Here is an 18,751-nt window from a genome sequence, read left to right on the forward strand (position 1 = left end):
TGCTGTAGTGTAAGACGAGGCCTCAGTCACCCTGAGTGAAAAGATCAATCTTATGAACTAGCCTTTCATAGCTCTGAAGACTCCCAAAAACCTTTGTAACTCTCCCCTTTCAACCAGGGACTTGTCTGTGCAAGCTATTTTTCACATTTATACCCACTCAGGCTACAGTTCCTTTAGTAATTCTGTTCCGAGGCTAGCCTCGAGCTGATTTCCCTCTTCCTATTCTCCCAACTGCTATGCTGTGGAGGCAGCATTATAGATACCAGTTAATTGCTTCCACTGCTAGTGCAATCAGGGCACTTCTACCAAGACCTTGCTTCTGCGGCAACATTCCTTTTGAATTTGGTAGAAGAGTCAAATTATAAGGTCATCATCAAAAAAAAAATGGGGGGGGGGTTAAAAGACACTCAGATTTTAGAGCCAGAAGGTACCACAAAGATCATCTAAGTCTGACCTCCTGCATTCACTCCATTGACCATAGAAATTCCCAAGTTCTTACATTATTTTCTGTAATGAAACAGTTAGCAACACATGAACAGTGAAGCCAATCTGAATTCCTTTTCAACTCATATCAACATTTTTGTATTTTAAAAGCTGTAAAAATCCTTCAGAGAAAAGGGAAGGGACTTTATCTAGACTGACACATCATATTCAGAGACAGATACACTGGTAATTACACACAGTTTCTCCTTCCATTCACTGAGTTTAAGGCCTTGTCTATGCTAAAGGTGAAAGTCTATCTAAACTACGCAATTTAAGTTATGTGAATAGCATAACTCAAATCGACGTAGCTTAGATCTACTTACTGTGGGATCCACTCTATGCTGTGTCTACGGGAGACGCTCCCCCACCGACTCCCCTTACTCTTCTCGATCTGGTGGAGTACTAGAGTCGACATCCGTGTGATCGGTGGTCGATTTAGTGGGTCTTCACTAGACCCACTAAATTGACCCCCAGTGGATCGATCGCCACAGCGTTGATCCCGGCTGTAGTGTAAACAAGCCCTAACTGGTAACTGAAACTAGCAGCTCAGTCCTGCCATCAGATAAGAGGGTTGCAGTTGCATCAATGTTAAGTTGATAAAATTAGCTACTACAGCTGAGCTGAATATCAAACTGAAGAAAAAATTGAACTGTAATATGACTAAGTGTCACAGTCTGACTAGAACACTGAGCGTGACTGGAAATGCACTACAAGATATATAACAAACTCAGAGGAAAACTACAAATTATCTGTATAGCAAATGACATTGGTATTCTGACTGTTTTTTTCTATGGACAGCTCTAATAGTTTGTTTTAAACCACAATCTAAGCAATTGTATAACACAATGACCTATGGCTTGATTTACCATGGTTTCAGCTTGAAAATTTAAGTGTGACAGCTTTTACTAGTCCCATTTTTATTTTTGTTGAAATGATAATACTGGCATATCACCCCAGAACATACCATGTTTATTTTCAAAGAAGGACTGTGCAGAGATATAGGATGTATTCCACTGGGAAGAGATTTTGTTTTCTGTACAATAGCCAGGAAGCAACCTGTTCACTAGTTCATCGAGCTGGCTAACTTTCAAGTCGGACAATCCCAGGTCTCTCAGATTCAGTACAGGCTGTAAGGCAATAAGAGAAGTATTCAAATATTTAATAACATCAGGTCACCTCATGGGGAAAAAAAAAGTCTGCTAAGAAGGGGATATTTTCACAGAATTACTGATACAGCTTCAACTATCAGATTTTTATAGAAGTAAGAATTTTAAAGTGAAAAACACATTTTAGATGTTGAAAAATAGGAAGGCTTAATTAAATCCTAAGAGAAAAATTAAACCAGTTATTATTGATATAAAATAAGCTTCTACACTATGCCATCCTATGAGTATTAATCACAGAATGTGCACTTGTTTGCTAATATATAGCCATTTGTTTGCTTAGTCCATGTTAAGAATGTTCTCTTCATATTTGAAAGCAGAGTAGACTGATTTAAGTCAAAAGTGCATTAAATCACCAATTTTAGTCATGATTTAAGTCAGCAGCCAGGAAACCTTGATTTAGATTGTCAATTTCAAATCTTGTTTTGTATTTGTACTTCTTATTTTCCTGAAGAAAAGTTGATTCTTATTAGTTGGTAATCATTAAAACATATTGAACAGCAACCAGATATAGCCTTAACACGAAATTTGGTGGTACTTTTTGCTACCAGGACGACACACATCTGTACACGTTTATGTAAGCAATTATACAGCTTAACTTAAAAATAAAGAATATGAATAACATTATGAAAATAAATGTATATATATATTATATTAAAAATGGTGAATGCTGCATTTCTAATTTATCGGATGATTGTTATCTTGCGATTTGTTTCAAGCTCTATTTGGATGGAAACTGGAATTCAATTAAATGCACACAAACAAAATTTCAAAGTTGTTTTATTAGTTAAAAACAACTATCTTAGATGTGCTGAATATATAGGAAAAAAGTTTATCAAAATATGTTTTGCATTTAAAACTAACTGATTTATTAAACAAAGTATTAGCTGTAGTTAGTGAACTGATTGTTTCTGGTCACCATGTCCTTCAAGATTTTATAATTAGTAGATCTCATCCTCTCAAGCTTGATTTTTATTTATAGATTGGAAGAGTATACAAGCCTTCCTGCCTTTTCAACTCCCAATTATTTTCTTAACTTTCAATGAACTAGTCATTGAACTGAACTACACCTCTACCCCAATATAACGCGGTCCTCCGGACCCAAAAAATCTTACCGCGCTATAGGTGAGACCGCGTTATATCGAACTTGCTTTGGCCCCCCTGCTCCTTGTCCCCTGACCGCCCCCTCTAGAGACCCCTGTCCCTAATCACCCCCAGGACCCCACCCCCTACCCAGCCCCCCACTCCCTGTCCCCTGACTGCCACGACCCCTATCCACTCACCCCGTCCCCTGACAGGCACTCACCGGCAGGAAGCGGAGCAATCCGGCCCCAGCCCGCCCCACTTCACCAGCTCTCAGCCGCAGCACTCCGCTTCCCGCCACCGGTGAGTGCGGGGAGGTTGAGGAAAGGACACTCCCCCGTACTCACCTGCGGCAGGAAGCGGAGCGCCACTGCTGGGAGCTGGCGGAGTGGAGTGGGCTGGGAACGGGCTGCTCCGCTTCCACCGCTGTCGGTGAATACAGGGAGGTTGGGGAAAGGATGCCCCCCGTACTAACCCGCGGCCTGTTCCACTCCGCCAGCTCCCAGCCGCGGCACTCCGCTTCCTATTGCAGGTGAGTACGGGGGGCGTCCTTTCCCCAACCTCCCCGCACTCACCAGCGGCAGGAAGCGGAGCGCTGTGGCTGGGAGCTGACGCACTGATCCACCGCGTTGTACGCGAACCCGTGTTATATCGGGTCATGTTATATCGGGGTAGAGGTTCACTTGAATAAAACGAAAAAGAAAATATTTTCTCTGCACTCACAAAAGAAGCTATGGCCGTCAAAAGCTGGATTAGCACTTCAAACTCTGGCTCCAGGTGCTTACTCAGTGATTTCCCATCAGTTCAGTAGTCTGACTTTCTTTAAAACTTTGGTAGCAACCTGTAATGCTTACTTTTCTTTAATCTAATGTCAATTATTTTAATATATTATAGTAAATTCAGGCCTTGACGTAGATTGTTATAATTCAAATTTAATTTTAAAAAACTTTACTTTAAAAAAAGATAGATTCAATATAAATTTTAAAAAATCTGATGTTTATGTATTTTACAAAAATATCAATTTTTATTCATGTTTTCTACTATTGTTCTGACTTGAGTAGACAGATGCATTATTTCCCTACCTCTCTCAGCATCTTTCTAATCTTTGAGACATTACTATTCTGTCAGAGAAGAAAAAAAATCCCCCAAGAATGTGCAACAGCAACTATCTACTAGTTAGACTGACTGAGGTGCAGAATCTTCTGCAATTCTGGCTTTTTTGCGAGTGGTAGGTGAGAAATTGAGGAAATGTGGATATTGGATATTTCACAGTGGTTTTAAAAAATTACAGTAGAAACCCAGATAAACAAGTTCTAATCCCTGTATAATCACACTGAAGGGAAAGGCCTTTTGTATTCATGGCTCAAGCGCAGGGAGTCATGCCAGTGTTGGCAGTCAATGTACATATTACAGACTAGAATTTGGCTCTTTGCCTCATTTGTGTCTATTTGGGAGGGGGGAGGAGAGAGAGGCCGTATTCTATCAATCAAAATATTTACCCTTTTTTATGAGCAAAATGTTTCACTTGTTTTCTAATTAATTATGCATAAGCCAGTTAATATGACAAAACTGGAATTGCAGAACCTAGATCTTACCAGCATCAGCTCAAAACCCATGATGTTCTACTTGGCAAAGCTCGATTCTTGATCAAGGCTGTCAAACATACATCCCACATGATGAACGCATGTGGCTCACACGAAATATCCATACTAATCCATACATAACAGAATCTAAGTTTTCATTTCCATTACATCTACCTGATTCTGCAGACAGTTTGAAACAACTCAGCACATGAACTCTTCCCCTTTTAATTTGATTGGGCTATCTTCTCTAAAGCCCATTGATAACACTTCAGTGTCAGTGTTAATTATTTAATCACTGATCATTTTAGTAAGTGGAAAGGGAGTAGGAGTGATACCCACTGTGTTGGGAACTTGGAGTTGCTGCAGGGAAAGAAATTCAGGGAACTCCCAAAGAGAGGGAAAGCAGGAAAGAAACAGAGAAGGGGGAAAAAAAACAGTGGGGTTAAAAATGAGTAGATTCTGAGTGACAGAACAATGACACACTGAACAAATGATAACACAATTAAATGTTTAGTTACTCCATTCAGGTTATATCTTCTCCTTACAAACTTCCTACTGACATCAGTGGGCACCATGACAGGCATTGTGGGAAGTACATAGTCCTGAATTTATACTATGGTACATGGACCAGAAGTAAATGTTATGAAAATGGGACTTTGGTGCTTTTGAAAGTTTTACCTTTGGTGATGTCATGCTGATTCTATGATTTTATTTCAAATTTTGTTAACCTTACTTTGAAGAGTGGGCTACAAGTTTGTTTTAATGACTTACGAGGAGAGAGGAGGCACAGTGGACAAGAACAGGAAGCAGAGTAGCAGCCGTGTTAGTCTGTATGAGCAAAAAGAACAGGAGTACTTGTGGCACCTTAGAGCAGGCCTGCACAACTCGTAAAGTGGCGAGGGCCATATTACTCCAAAGAAAACAGCTGAGGGCCGAACCCCCCGTGCCCCACTGACACCCCCCCAGCGCCGCCCAACCCCCCCCGAAACACAACCCCTCCACCCCAGCACCGCCCGCCCTGCGAAAACACCTCCTCCCCGCCCCCCCCCAGCGCCGCCCGCCCTGCGAAAACACCCCCTCCCCGCCCCCCCAGCGCCGCCCAGCCCCCCGGAAACAACTCCCCCCCCCCCCCCCAAGTGCCGCCCACCCCGCGGAAACAAACTCTCCTTCCCCAGCGCCGCCCCGCCGAAACAGCGGTATTGAACCTTGGTAATATGTTATAGCAGGCCCCTAAGGTAGTATAATTAAGGTAAAATAAAAATGTCTTTTTGCTAGAAGTAGAATAAGATCTTCCCCCCACTTTGTAATCAATTGAATGAATGAGGTGTGAATGAGGAAGGCGTAGAATGCAGGCACCTCCAGACAGCTGCAACCCTTGGAGAGGGGATGGGAGCCAGACCAGATCAGTAGAACAGGTCAGCCACCAACTCGTAGCTCGCCTCCTCACCTGCCCCCCCACCCGCCTGCTCGCCTCCTCAGTCCCCCACCCCCCCGGCCAGTGATGAGCTACCAAAATATTAACAACCGGTTCCCTCCTCGCCCCACAAGGGGGTCATGGCCCGCCCCCACCCCCCCGGGGGTCACGTCAAGAATTATAACATTCAAAAACCAGTTGGAGAACACTTCAATCTCCCAGGCCACTCGATTACAGACCTAAAAGTCGCAATATTACAACAACAAAAACTTCAAAAACACACTCCAATGAGAGACTGCTGAATTGGAATTAATTTGCAAATTGGACACCATTAAATTAGGCTTGAATAAAGACTGGGAGTGGATGGGCCATTATGCAAAGTAAAACTATTTCCCCATGCTTATTTTTCCCCCCCTACAGTTCCTCACATCTTCTTGTCATTTTCATTACCACTACAAACAGTTCTTTTTTTCTCCTGCTGATAATAGCTCGCCTTAACTGATCACTCTCGTTATAGTGTGTATGGTAACACCCATTGTTTCATGTTCTCTGTGTGTGTGTGTGTATATATATATATACACAGACACACACACACACAATCCTCCTACTGTATTTTCCACTGCATGCATCCGAAGAAGTGGGCTGTAGCCCATGAAAGCTTATGCTCAAATAAATTTGTTAGTCTCTAAGGTGCCACAAGTACTCCTGTTCTTTTTAAGAACAGGAAGGGGGCTCCAGACAAGAATGTTTATCCATTTCACGTTTTTTTAAATGCTGATCGCTCATTAAAATATTTGTCTGCTTGTAATTTAAAGTACCCATATAGAACAGTAATAAGCATGACAGCATTGGCTATATATAAAAATAAGGTACACCTTTGTGCATTGTACAAAAATATGATACCATTTAAAAATAATTTCTTATTAAAAAACAGTGACAATTTTTTTTAAAAATTGAAAAATCTTCAGACCTCATTTAAACGTAAATATAATCCCCAGTCTCTCCAAAATTCCTATTACCTCACTGCTTTGAGCATCATGTTCTGGGGCTGTATCCCTCTGTAGAGACTGAATAGATGCTGTGCTGACAGAAGTAGCTGAGGTTTTTGGTGAATGGAAGGCATTGATGAGGTGACTCAGAGGAACTGTAACCTGGTAGAAATTAAAGATGAATTTAATCAATCACACAAACAGAATATAATGCCATATATAAATACTGAAGAGAAAATTCATGTATCTAAATACATCCCCATCTCAGATACTGTATAAAATGACGATCTTGTACAGTGCCTTCCAAGTTAAGTTCTCAAAATGCTTTTTGAACTTTGCCTCTAAGGCACAAGGGGTAGATATCTCCATTTTACAGATGGAGACACAAAGAGTTAGCGATCATCAGACAGAAAGCAAGCAAGACAGATTAAGTCACACAGGTAGTCTACCAAAGTAGGAAGCAGAACCCAGGTCGCCCAATGTACAAGATAACGTGTTAGATACTCAAACAGAGTTGTGGGGACAAACAATCAACTTTTAAGCAAAGTATGGACAGCCTCAATTTGCACTTAAGCTACCCACTAGCCTTCTGTTAACTAAATATTCTCTTCTCATAAAATTTATCTTTTTATAAATTTCTTAATAACAATAGCAGATAAAGAAATTATTAGCTGTTGCAAAAGGAATAACGTTTTGCCACTTTTATTGTGCTCCTGTCATTTGTTTGTTGTGTTAGTGATCAATGTTAGTGTGAGGTGCCATTGCAACCTCACCTGGGAGAGAATTGCCTAGGTATTATTGAAGTGCACTTATAAGACATCAAAGAGGCCTTTCCAAGAAAAATGTTGACTTCTGATGTATTTTTGCAACTCTATTTACATCTTGTCAAGTATCAGAGGGGTAGCCGTGTTAGTCTGAATCTGTAAAAAGCAACAGAGGGTCCTGTGGCACCTTTGAGACTAACAGAAGTATTGGGAGCATAAGCTTTCGTGGGTAAGAACCTCACTTCTTGCATCTGAAGAAGTGAGGTTCTTACCCACGAAAGCTTATGCTCCCAATACTTCTGTTAGTCTCAAAGGTGCCACAGGATCCTCTGTTGCTATTTACATCTTGAAGTTTATCCTTCCTGAAAAGTTTCTACAATTAGTGTAGGTCTCTCTTTAGAAGAAATAACAGGTATTTGTTAAAACATGCTGGTGTAACTTTTGCTAATGTAACCTATCTAAAAAAGTATTAATAAGTGTGTTTTCTAAACCCACTTTAAATCTACTTATACATTTAGAAGTCTTGGATTTAGAAAACAACACAAAGATGATATAGGAAAGTGAAATGGTCTCCTAGTAAAGCACACAATGCCCTCTCCTAAACATCTATTTCTGCAGGATTCTCCCTAACTCTGCCCAAAATTAATGAGAGCAATTGCAATGCTTCTTTGGTTTCCAACTGCACAAATCAGTTTCTCTGAAGTCCTACTGTAGTTTAAGCTATGTTGTTAATTTACTTAACTTCACTAAAACTTTGGATCAATCTACACGATCACACCACACTGCTTTATGGTCACAGAGTTCAGCCAAGTTTGATACACCTCTACCCCGATATAACACAAATTTGTATATAACACGGTAAAGCCGCGCTCCGGGGGAGTGGGGCTGAGCGCTCCAGCGGATCAAAGCAAGTTCAATATAATGCAGTTTCACCTATAACGCGGTAAGATTTTTTTGGCTCCGGAGGACAGCATTATATCAGAGTAGAGGTGTAGTTTGTTTATTCAATGTTTGAAGTAGCCATACTACCAACTTGGTTGTTCAAAATTGTTATGTGGTTTCTTGTAACTATATCAGTGCGTAGCCCACCAGTATACATACACAGATACCTAGGCAGGACGCGACCAATTATTGGCATACATCACTGGGACTAATATGCATGTAGGTAAACCTGCTGCTAAGCTCTACTAGTCCCAGTGGCCTAAGCCATTCATTGGTCCCGCCCTGCCTGCGGATCCATGCTGTGCCCTCACACAAGTATAGGTAAGCATGATGACAGAGGATAGGCAAGAGAGCTGGGAGAGAATGTGACAAGTGCTGCCACATCTGAGTGGCAGTGCCCCAGGAAATAAGTAGTTCACAGTAAATTGTCAGAAGAGAAAGCAACTGCCAGTTTCAAAAAAATTATACTTCTGATTTTTTCCCAGTATTATTACATCATCTAAGATTAGTGTAACTGAAAAAAATCAGAGCAAAAATATTCTTCAGTTTTGTTAAAACACTTTTTATAAAGTAAATTTCATTCTGTCCCCAATCAATCTCATGTTTGAGAGAGTCTTTCACATGCAGCAGAGCAAAGACATTTGAAAAGTAAATGTGATTAGAGAACCATAAAAAAAAGCAAAGGAACCTAGAGGCAAGAGAAATAAATGAACCTATTTTAAACAGACAACATTTCAAGTTAAGTGTCCATTTAAATATTTAAGAGATTTATTCATTTAGCTGTTGTTGTCCAGGTTTCACAATGCATTCATTGGTTCATCTTGTAAACAGAATCAGAATGGTTTCCATCACGCCAGAGCAGGTGTCCACTAAACCAGGATTTGGAAGCTGATTTCTCAAACAGAATCCCACAGCACAACCAGTTTCCCACTATGTATTATAGGGTAAAAGTTTAATGCTTATTCTAATGAACTGTATGGAGGACACAAATAGTGAGGAGACTAGAGTGCCACAAAAGGGTAATCTAGATATTTAATTTGCTTAGAGAAAGAGTTCAACTTTGCCTAATAAATACGTGCATTTAGCTGAAATTTCTCTAGTTTTAGATTTCATTGGTGTTGTACCTTCCATTTTCTCTTTCAGAGTTTAGTTGTCCGGGGGGGAGGGATAGCTCAGTGGTTTGATCATTGACCTGCTAAACCCAGGGTTGTGAGTTCAATCCTTGAGGGGGCAACTTAGGGATCTGGGGCAAAGTCAATACTTGGGGCTGGACTCGATGACCTTTCAGAGGCCCTTCCAGCTCTATGAGATAGGTATTGGCCATATATTATTTTTAGGAGATCCTGCTTAGGCAGCTTGCATATAAGTGAGCTAAATCTGGGCAATACAAAGTATATGTGTATCAACTGACTGGTTTAAACAAAAGTATTTTGTAAACTGGTAATCTATATAATAAATACTCCCTCCCCATTTGCTTCTCTTGCTGGACCAGAAATTTGGCCAGAATACATTTTACAGATGTAGTTGAAATATTTTAAATGTAAAGTTTTATTTCTTTATAATGCACTGTGATAATCTTATTAGTCAATTGTTTTCCCACAGAGCTGAGACCAGCCAAGTGATGGCTTGCTAAAACTGGGAACTAGTATACCTAAGATCAGCAAATTAAAGTATGGTGTACTATCTAGTACTAGCTCAACTCAACCAGGGAGGGATAATAAAAAAGTCACACAAACAAAAGCTGAGGGCAGATCCAAGCCTGAGAGTTTTCAGAGAGCCTTACACATTGTACTTTTAACACAACTGACATTTTCTGTTTGGTTTAATATTAAAATCTCTACTCTTATGTTCTGTGTGAATAGGACAAATAATCATGCCAGTATTATCGGTTACTAGCATTTGTTACAAAAGTACTTCTCTATGTAAACTGGGGAAGTGTTATAACTATGTTAGTAAGCCATATTGTAGCCCAAGCAAGAAAAATACAAATAGTCTAACACCCATGCATCTAACCAGGGCAGGGAATTGGGCCTAATGAGGAAGGGAATAAGGAATGCTAAGGGACAAGACATGTGTAGACTGTATTTTACTGTATCAGAGTCTGGAATGTAAAAGGCAGTAAGCTGCACACTTATCAGAAGCTTAGGTATTGTCAGAAGCTGAGGTCCAATCGAGGATACTATATGTAATATCTAGGTATCTCTCTTAGATATTTATATGGCCCCAATTACTGTGGCATATAAGCACCTCACCATCTTTAATATACAACACAAATGTGAGGCAGGGCTAATGTACTAATGTCCCCATTTTGCAAACGGGAAAATCAGGCACAGAGAAACCGACTTTTCAAGGGTGCTCAAAAGCCTGTGACCAAGCAGGGATTCGACCCGAAGTTTCCCAGGCTAGCACTCTAACCACTGTACTAGTCTATTGTACTACAAACCTCATTCCTCCCACTGTTAACACATGAAGTGACAGAGACCAGGAAGTGTCGCAACCTCCTTTGTCAGCTCAGAAAGGAGAGAGAAAAATTCCGTAGCCGAGCCACTGGAGACAGAGAACTCGAGAGAGAAAAGATGGGGAACCCGCTCTCCATTCAGGACCGGGTCGGGATAACGGAGTATCTCCCGCAAACGCCCCCCGTGCAGGTGTCTGTCAGGAGACAACCTAGTGGCCATGTCTCACCCGCCAGTTTCTCAGAATCCCTCCCTGAAGCAGAAGCAATCGCCCTCTCACCCCGTCCCCTGCCCCAGACTGGCCTCTATGGCAAGTTGCAACCCAACACTCACCCCCGCTCGCGCCCCCCGGGAACTTTCTGGGGCGGAGTCTCTCAGCGCAGCGGCTCCGACACAACGGGCGGGAGCTGCCCAGCCGACCCATTCCCCGCTCAATAGTACCCCGGGGAGGCGCCCCTTGCTCTCCTGTATCCCGAGTCCCACCCGCGCGCCAGCACTCTCACCTGGGGCTGCACGGTGGTAGAGAAGGAAAACATCCTCCCCTCTATGAGGGCTGCGACTCCCCCTCCTCCCGTGCCGGGAGCAGCGATCTACGCGCCCGGCAGTCTTCGCCTCTCACTCCCTCTGGCCGCGGCCGCCGGGAGAAGCAGCGTTCAGCGGCTCCACTCCCATGGAAAATGGCCGCCTCCTGCGGCCGGTAACGACTAGGCCAACTACAACTATGCCGGAAACGGACGGGACGGCATACCGCTTCCGGGTCATACTCCCTCCCGAGTCCTTCCTGCCCTGCCACCTCCCATTCCTCCCCCATAGCAACCAGACACCTTAGCAACCAATGTGTCTCACGCGCGTACACCAGCCTCTTCCTACTACGCTCTTGCGCGCGGGAGCAAACCATTCCTTCCGACTGACGGGGGAGGCTGTAGGACCGAACCATTTCCGCGGCGGGGGTGCAGCTGTGTGTGAGTTGCGTGCATCAGCTGCTGTGTCCAACGAGGTCGTAGTTTCGGAAACAGAGAGCTGGCATACGGATAAAACAGGCCTGCTTTTGAGCAGCCTGTTTTTGCAAAACCTAACTAACATGGTGTGAGAAAACCAAAATGCAGCCCTACCCCACCTATCTCTCCAGCCACCACATCACTCAACTGGTCCATCACACCAGGGGCCTAGCAAGTGCTCTCAAGGTCAGCAAACATCCCACAATTCTGGGCCCTGATCCTGCAACTACTTATGCATGTACTTTACTCCCATCAGTAGTTTAATCAAAATCAGTAGAACTCTACTCATGGTCCTAAAGTTAAAGATGCAGAAGCATCTGCAGGATGGGGCTCTTGGTGTGCAGATCCCCATGAAGGCCTGGAAAAAGAGGTGGCAAGCCTAGTAGCATCACTGCCTCCTTTACCTAAAATTTAGGAGATTACAGGTGACCACATAGCTAATATAGTCCCGGAGACTGCAGAGACGGCTATACTGTTTCCCTTCTGGATCCCACTGGCCTGGCCACTAGGTATTGCCAAGGCATCTGTCAAGTTTCCGGGGTAATGTGCAGGCCTTGTAACTCTAGAGCATCAAGCAGAAGGCTACGCTGCCCACGTTCTGAAAACATCTCTCTAGTTTTGTGGGATAGTATGGAGCTGCTCCTCTCCTTTGCTCCCTGCACAAGTGTGACATAGTGGGAATTTTCCCTCATTATGTTGTATGTGAGCCTAAGTGAGTCTTACTGTTTTGCATGAATGCGGTGTGTGCCTCAGTTTCCCTATGTATTGCAACGTCTAGGTGGAGGGAATAAGGGTGTGTGACTTGCAGGGGCTGCGCCAGCTGCCTGCACAAATGCTATGGCCACCCTTTCGTAACCTGAGACCCAGCAGGGGGATATGACCAGGTGACTCTTGGCCTGGGAAGCCAGAAAAGGCCAGAGGAGCAGCAATGGGCAGGGCCGGGGCCAGGCTCCCCTCCCCCAACAATGGACTTGGCTGAAAGTCACTGATTTCTGTGCTAACACGTTCTGTTCTGTGTTCCTGTTGACTAATAAATGTTCTGTTTTACCAGCTGGCTGAGAGTCACATCTGCCTGTGAAATTGGGATGCAGGACCCTCTGGCTTCCCCAGGAGCCCCATCTGAGCGGACTCACTGTAGGAAGCACATGGTGTGGAAGCGGATGTTGAATGTGCCAAGGTCAGACCCAGGAAGATTGAAGCTGTATAAGCTTCTTGCCGTGGAGACAGTATACTCAGAGAGAGGAGGCATGTTCCCCCAGAGTCCTGACTGGCTTCGTATTGAGTAGTTCCTGATCATTGCCTCGGTCACTCCGTGACAACAAGGCATGGAAGCATTACTCATTCACAGAGCAAGGTATCTCTTGGTGTGAATATGGGTATTGAAATCTGGCCCTTAGTATCTCCAACCAGTACTCCACATCCTACTCTCAATCATCTGATGATACAAATGAACAAATTATCATGGCTGTCAGTAAGATGTGAAAGAGCCCAGCTGGTGGGAAATGGGAAGGTATCAGGTTTATATTACAAAGAGACTGGAGCTGTAAAATGTAAAATCCAGATCCAACTCTTAGCTGTTCCAGAGTTCTTAGGTTTCCCTTCAAACACATTATGGAAATAGCCTGAGTTGCTACACTGTAATCCAAACCTTCCCAAAATGTAGGAATGTCTTGATTCCAGGTTGCAGTTCATGTTCTCTCTAATTTTAGGAGTACTGCAATACTTCTAGAGTGCACCTATTTTTTTTAATTGTCAAAAATAGGACTGCTGGTACTCTAATACTGTTACTCAATGATTTCAGTCCTCCATTAAAGATAATTCTGCAGGAATTGAGATCAGGAGAAGAAAAAATAAATGTGACTGTCATATTTTTAAAACTAATGTTTGTCTTAAAGCCATCTAAACTTCACAAACCACAGTCCAGGGGCTCACAAAGTCAATAGGACTTTGCATGGACACTGGGAGCGATTTGCCTGCATTGATAATCTTGCAGGATTGGGACCTTAGTTACATGCATCAATTTTACTCATGTTTCAACAGAGACAAAAAATTCTACTACTCTTCCCTGAGATTAAACCAAGCTGTGGTGTGTTTAGGGAACTATAGTGTAATAAAAAGTAGGAAGAAACTTACAGAAAATAAATTTCACCTCAATAGCTTAACACACTGAATCCAATTCTCTCCTGGTTTACAGCCTGTACAATCTCAATTAGGTCATTGGAGTTGCATGGCTGTAAACCAGGGCAGAATTTGATCATGTGTGGCTCATGCCATAATATTTATCTTTTTCTCTGCATTTTGTCATTCTTTCCATGTCCCTCTCCATCTGTTCTGTCCTTTTTGGCTATTTTGTTTCCTTTCCTCTCTTTTGTTTGATCTCACTTCTTGTGTCTCTTTCTCTCATTGAACAACTAATATAATTTCTCCTTTTACAGACTGATAAGGTATCTCCTGTCTGTTTTTTTGGGGCGGGGAGGGGGATTCTTTGATTTCTTCCACCCCATCTTCTCCCTTCTCCTTGATGTGTTTTCTGCAAATTCCAAGGCCAAGAAAAGACCCTCTGGTAATCCATGCATTGTCCATACTAGAAAAATTATCTGTTGCTGACAATAGGTGCCCATTGCTGAAACCTATTATTAGCAATAGGCAATTTTTCTTTTTCTAGAATAGACAAGGCTCTATTGAGTACACTGTATTGCATCTAAGGATTTTTCAAGGGAGGCCCTAATCCTGCAATCAGCTCTGCTTGGGCAGGCCTTTTAGAGCTCAGTGCAGGATCAGAGTCTTAATGTATTACATCTTTATGAACAAAATAAAACTTGTGTCAGACTAGTCAAATTTTCAATGGCAAAATCATGCTGGCACATTTTCTTTTTTTAAATTAAAAAAATTGCTAGCAAGTTACGTGGCTAAACTAACACAAAAGAGATGTGGGTATCAAATTTCTTGCTGTAAGGTAGAAGGTAAAGCAGTTTTATAATGGACATTTTGAGAAGAACAATTAAACACAAACTTTAAAGGGACATTGCCAACTTGAAATCTAATCAGTATTTTATTTTTAAAAAGAGATACTCAAATGTTCAGATAGTACACCTGTCCCTGTAATCACATGCCAAATGTTGTGGTTTGGAATCACATTTTTCTCTATTTTAAAATGTCTCTAGATTCACAGAACGAACTGAATAAACTCTCTAAATAATGGACTATACAGGGAAACAATGAAACTTGACTTATACGAAGTACAGTCAAATGCACAAAATAAACAAAGTTCCCAATCCTGGAAAACACTTTACTTAGGAGGATTCTGTCCCACCCTCCATCAACTTTAGTAATCTCTGTGATCTCCAAGTGCTATGTCTGTACAAAGTTCAGTGGAGGATCAGATTTTAAGACAGACAACAATATTTTTCTCTCTATTCATATTCAGTTATGGTAATATTAGTTATTTTTACCAAAATGGGTTAAAATAGTACAAAAGTATGATTTTTAAGTTGACAGTGTCTAAGTTTGGGTCTTGATCATGCAAAGATTTCATGCTTAATTTTTAAGAATATAAGTAGTCCCATTGAATTCAATGTCTTTGTAAGATTGGGGCCTAATTTGCTATACATACTGTGACAGGACCCCCTGTGTACATCCTGAAACTATGGGACCACTGTGCCCCCTTCTCTCTCCAGCCTGGACTGTCTCTCACAAAGCTATGCCAGTGACAAACAGCAAACCCCTGCAGGAGCTGTGATCACTCAGCCACCAGCATGTGGAGACCCACACCCTGCTAAATAGCTCTCCAAGCCACTCATGAATTATACAGAGAGAGGCACCAGCCAATCACCCCAGCCCCCAGCTTTGCATCCCATTAATATACCATGTTACACTGCTCCAGACTCCCTTGGACAATACAAGCTCATTAATTAGTTCACCACTTCAACAAAGGGTAGTGAGCGTGCAACAGCCCTTGTTAACCTGAACTGAGATTCACCAAGCACTTCAACAACAAACAACATTGTTTTAATTAAAATATAAAACATATTTATTGACTCCAGACAGATAGATTTTAAGTGATTATAAGTAGTAGGCATAGAGATCAAAGTTGGTTACATAAGAAAAAGAAATAAATTTGCAGTCTAAATTCTACAGACTAAGTAAGGTTTGACTTAAACAGCTTCTCTCACTCCAATAGAGGTTACAGGCAGCTTACAGTTCTTAATACACAGGCTGCATTCCCTCTCACCTTGGACCAGTCCCCCCAGTTCAAAGTTTTTGTCTTCCAGACGGTCTTACAGCTGTTGAGGTGTGGGAGGGGAGAGGCCAAGTGATGATGTCACTCTCTCTCTTTTATACTTTCTTCCAGCTGCTAGAAAAATCCTTGCTGTGACATGGGGTTTAAGTACCCCTCATTGTATACGTGCCCCCTCTGAGTTGTCTCTGGGAGAGTGGATTTTTTTTTTAGTGGACCATCAACACATGTCTGGCTGGTCCTGATGTAAATCTGTCTTGTCAGTTGCTCCTTTGTTGTCACTGAAAGGCTGGCTGTAGGTATCTCCCAACCTCACAACATATTTTAGTAACACATCATAACTTCATATACAATGATAGTACATACAATTCAACAGGATATTAAAGTTAAACAGATCAAGACCTTTTAAATGATACCTCACTCACAAGGCATACTTTGTACAAAACATATCATAATATCACAGTGGTGTATATGTGGGTTCCGGGGTGCTATTTTGAGGTAGAGTGTCATACACAAACATTTGTGAATCTTGTTTAATGTAAAATAAATTTTTTCAGCTGTTCATAAATCTTAAAATCTGTTAATTTAACAAAAGAACATTTTCCAAAAGAAACCTTACTTTTTCCTTATGTCTTTTCAATCATCAGCACTTGTCTGTCTCGAGTGGCTTGCTTGAAATCCTCATGTATGTTCCCTTCTATAAGATGTGGCTCAGCTGAGTAGTGAGTACCAAGAGGATATCAATTGGGCCATGTTCTCACTGAGAAGCATTTGAATAGGCTTTTTGTAAATCCTAAAGACTGTTTCCTGTTCTCAGAGTATCTGGAATTTGAAGATAAAACTTCGTGTTCCAACTAGCTTCTTTTGGGCATTCAAAGAGGAGATTATGGTGGATTTTAGATGGGTTATTCTGAAAGGAGTTGGTTTTATACTTTTGCAATTATTAGTCTATTAAGTGTAAATTACCTAAAGAGCTCTGGGGAGCTTGAAAGCTTGTCTCTTTCACCAGGAGGAGTTGGTCCAATAAAAGAAATTACCTCACCACCTTGTCTCCATCATATTGTAGGAACAACACTGCAAACAACTTCTAACATTTGTATGACATGCTGAGTATTTTCATTGTTGCAGAGCATCCATTCAGAGCTTTAAGAAGTTAAAAAAAAAGTCTAAATAAGTAAACTATATTGACACATAGATCCTGATTTTGCAGTGATAGACACGTTCCTGATCCCAGTCAATGCTGCTGTAGTGGCAGGTGGAAAATAGCTGCTGTGGTCACTGACACTACTTGCTCATCTAACAGTAAGTGAGGAATGCACAAGACTTCCAAGTTAAGAACATTAATGACAAATGGGATATACATTCTGTAGACAATAAAGCAAATACAATCTCTGTCAACTGCCACAGTTATAATAGACAGTTATTATAGGAGGTAGTTTTATGGACATTCAGAAGGAGAGGTGGTTCATTTGGATAGTTATAAAGGACAGTTGAGTTTGGGGATACTTACTGAAGGGCATTTATGAGCTAGTTGAGTAACAGTTATATTGAGAGGCATCTGAGGAAAAGAGGATTGCAACATGGTCTAATTGGGGACGATCATGAAAGCCATGCAGTAGGGAGTGATTACATCCAAGGATAATTGCAGTGGGGGCAGCTGCGATAGGACATTAACAAGGCCCTTCAACTTCAGTTTTTATTTTGTTTAAAATTTCCCAGAAATTAATCAGTGTTCATTACAAAAATTAAAAAAAGGATGGAAATGAGTGCAAAATACTAGCTTCACAGTTTTCTGGGTAAATATCAGGGTTAATATTGGGAGACAGGAAAACAGAAAAAAAAAATCAGCAAATAGAGACCAGTAAGTGTATTGAAAGTAAAGGCAATTTACTGTTGTGGTTTATTTTGCGAACTGTACATTAACAGTAAGCTCCAAAGCTTGTCTGTCTCACGAATAGAAGTTGGTCCAATAGAAGATATTACCACACCCACCTTGTCTCACTAACAGTATGGACACATATACACACACGTATCTTCTACTACATTGCCTTTCTTTAACAAACTGCCTCACATTTACACTTAGACTAATTTATTATCAACATAAACACATGTTCCTAAGGTATAGGATTTGTTCTGAACATAATCCGTATTTTCGTGAACTTCAGTAGTCCAAAATTCAGAGGGAAAAAAAAAAACAGTAAAAACTGCATAATAGCTTTTGTAAAACCTGGGAATTTTTCAGCAAAAACTGAAAATGAAGGGCCTTAATTACACTACACTAATCAATTACACTAGAGCAGGGATTCTCAAACTGGGTGTTGGGACCCCTCAGGGGGTCACAAGGTTATTACATGGGGTGGGGGGGGTGTCACAAGCTGCCAGCCTCCACCCCAAACCCCACTTTACCTCCAGCATTTATAATGGTATTAAATAGATAAAAAAGTGTTTTTAATGTATAAGGGGGGGGTTGCACTCAGAGGGTTGCTGTGAAAGGGGACACCAGTACACAAGTTTGAGAACCACTGCATTAGAGGTAATTGTAACAGGCTGTTTGGTGTTGTTTACATTACAGGCAACTGCACTAAGATATTGGAAGCAGTTGTATTGGGATTGGTTGCACTGGGGTCAGTTGCACTGAG

At 41.6% G+C, this 18,751-nt stretch overlaps 1 protein-coding gene and 1 long non-coding RNA gene across 3 annotated transcripts in view; one reads left to right on the plus strand and one right to left on the minus strand.

The window, feature by feature from the left end:
• The window catches only part of YME1L1 (YME1 like 1 ATPase), a 38,600-nt gene extending 26,856 nt beyond the window's left edge, over nucleotides 1-11,744 (minus strand). The window contains exons 1-3 of one of the 2 annotated variants that reach the window (XM_005290924.5): nucleotides 11,381-11,744; nucleotides 6,746-6,877; nucleotides 1,448-1,610 (exon numbers count right to left, since the gene is read on the minus strand). In XM_005290924.5, the coding sequence (XP_005290981.2) occupies nucleotides 1,448-1,610; nucleotides 6,746-6,877; nucleotides 11,381-11,413 (328 nt within the window). In that variant the 5' untranslated portion in view covers nucleotides 11,414-11,744. The remainder of the gene's footprint in view (nucleotides 1-1,447; nucleotides 1,611-6,745; nucleotides 6,878-11,380) is intronic. The other variant, XM_005290923.5, reaches the window with a different exon arrangement.
• LOC112058886 (uncharacterized) lies at nucleotides 11,717-17,153 on the plus strand. The gene is made up of 2 exons (XR_002888062.3): nucleotides 11,717-12,061; nucleotides 12,927-17,153. It is a non-coding gene; the product is annotated as an uncharacterized LOC112058886 (long non-coding RNA).
• The last annotated feature ends 1,598 nt before the right edge of the window (nucleotides 17,154-18,751 follow it).

Source organism: Chrysemys picta, chromosome 2 (assembly GCF_011386835.1).
Source record: "Chrysemys picta bellii isolate R12L10 chromosome 2, ASM1138683v2, whole genome shotgun sequence".
Classification (NCBI taxonomy): Eukaryota; Metazoa; Chordata; order Testudines; family Emydidae; genus Chrysemys; species Chrysemys picta.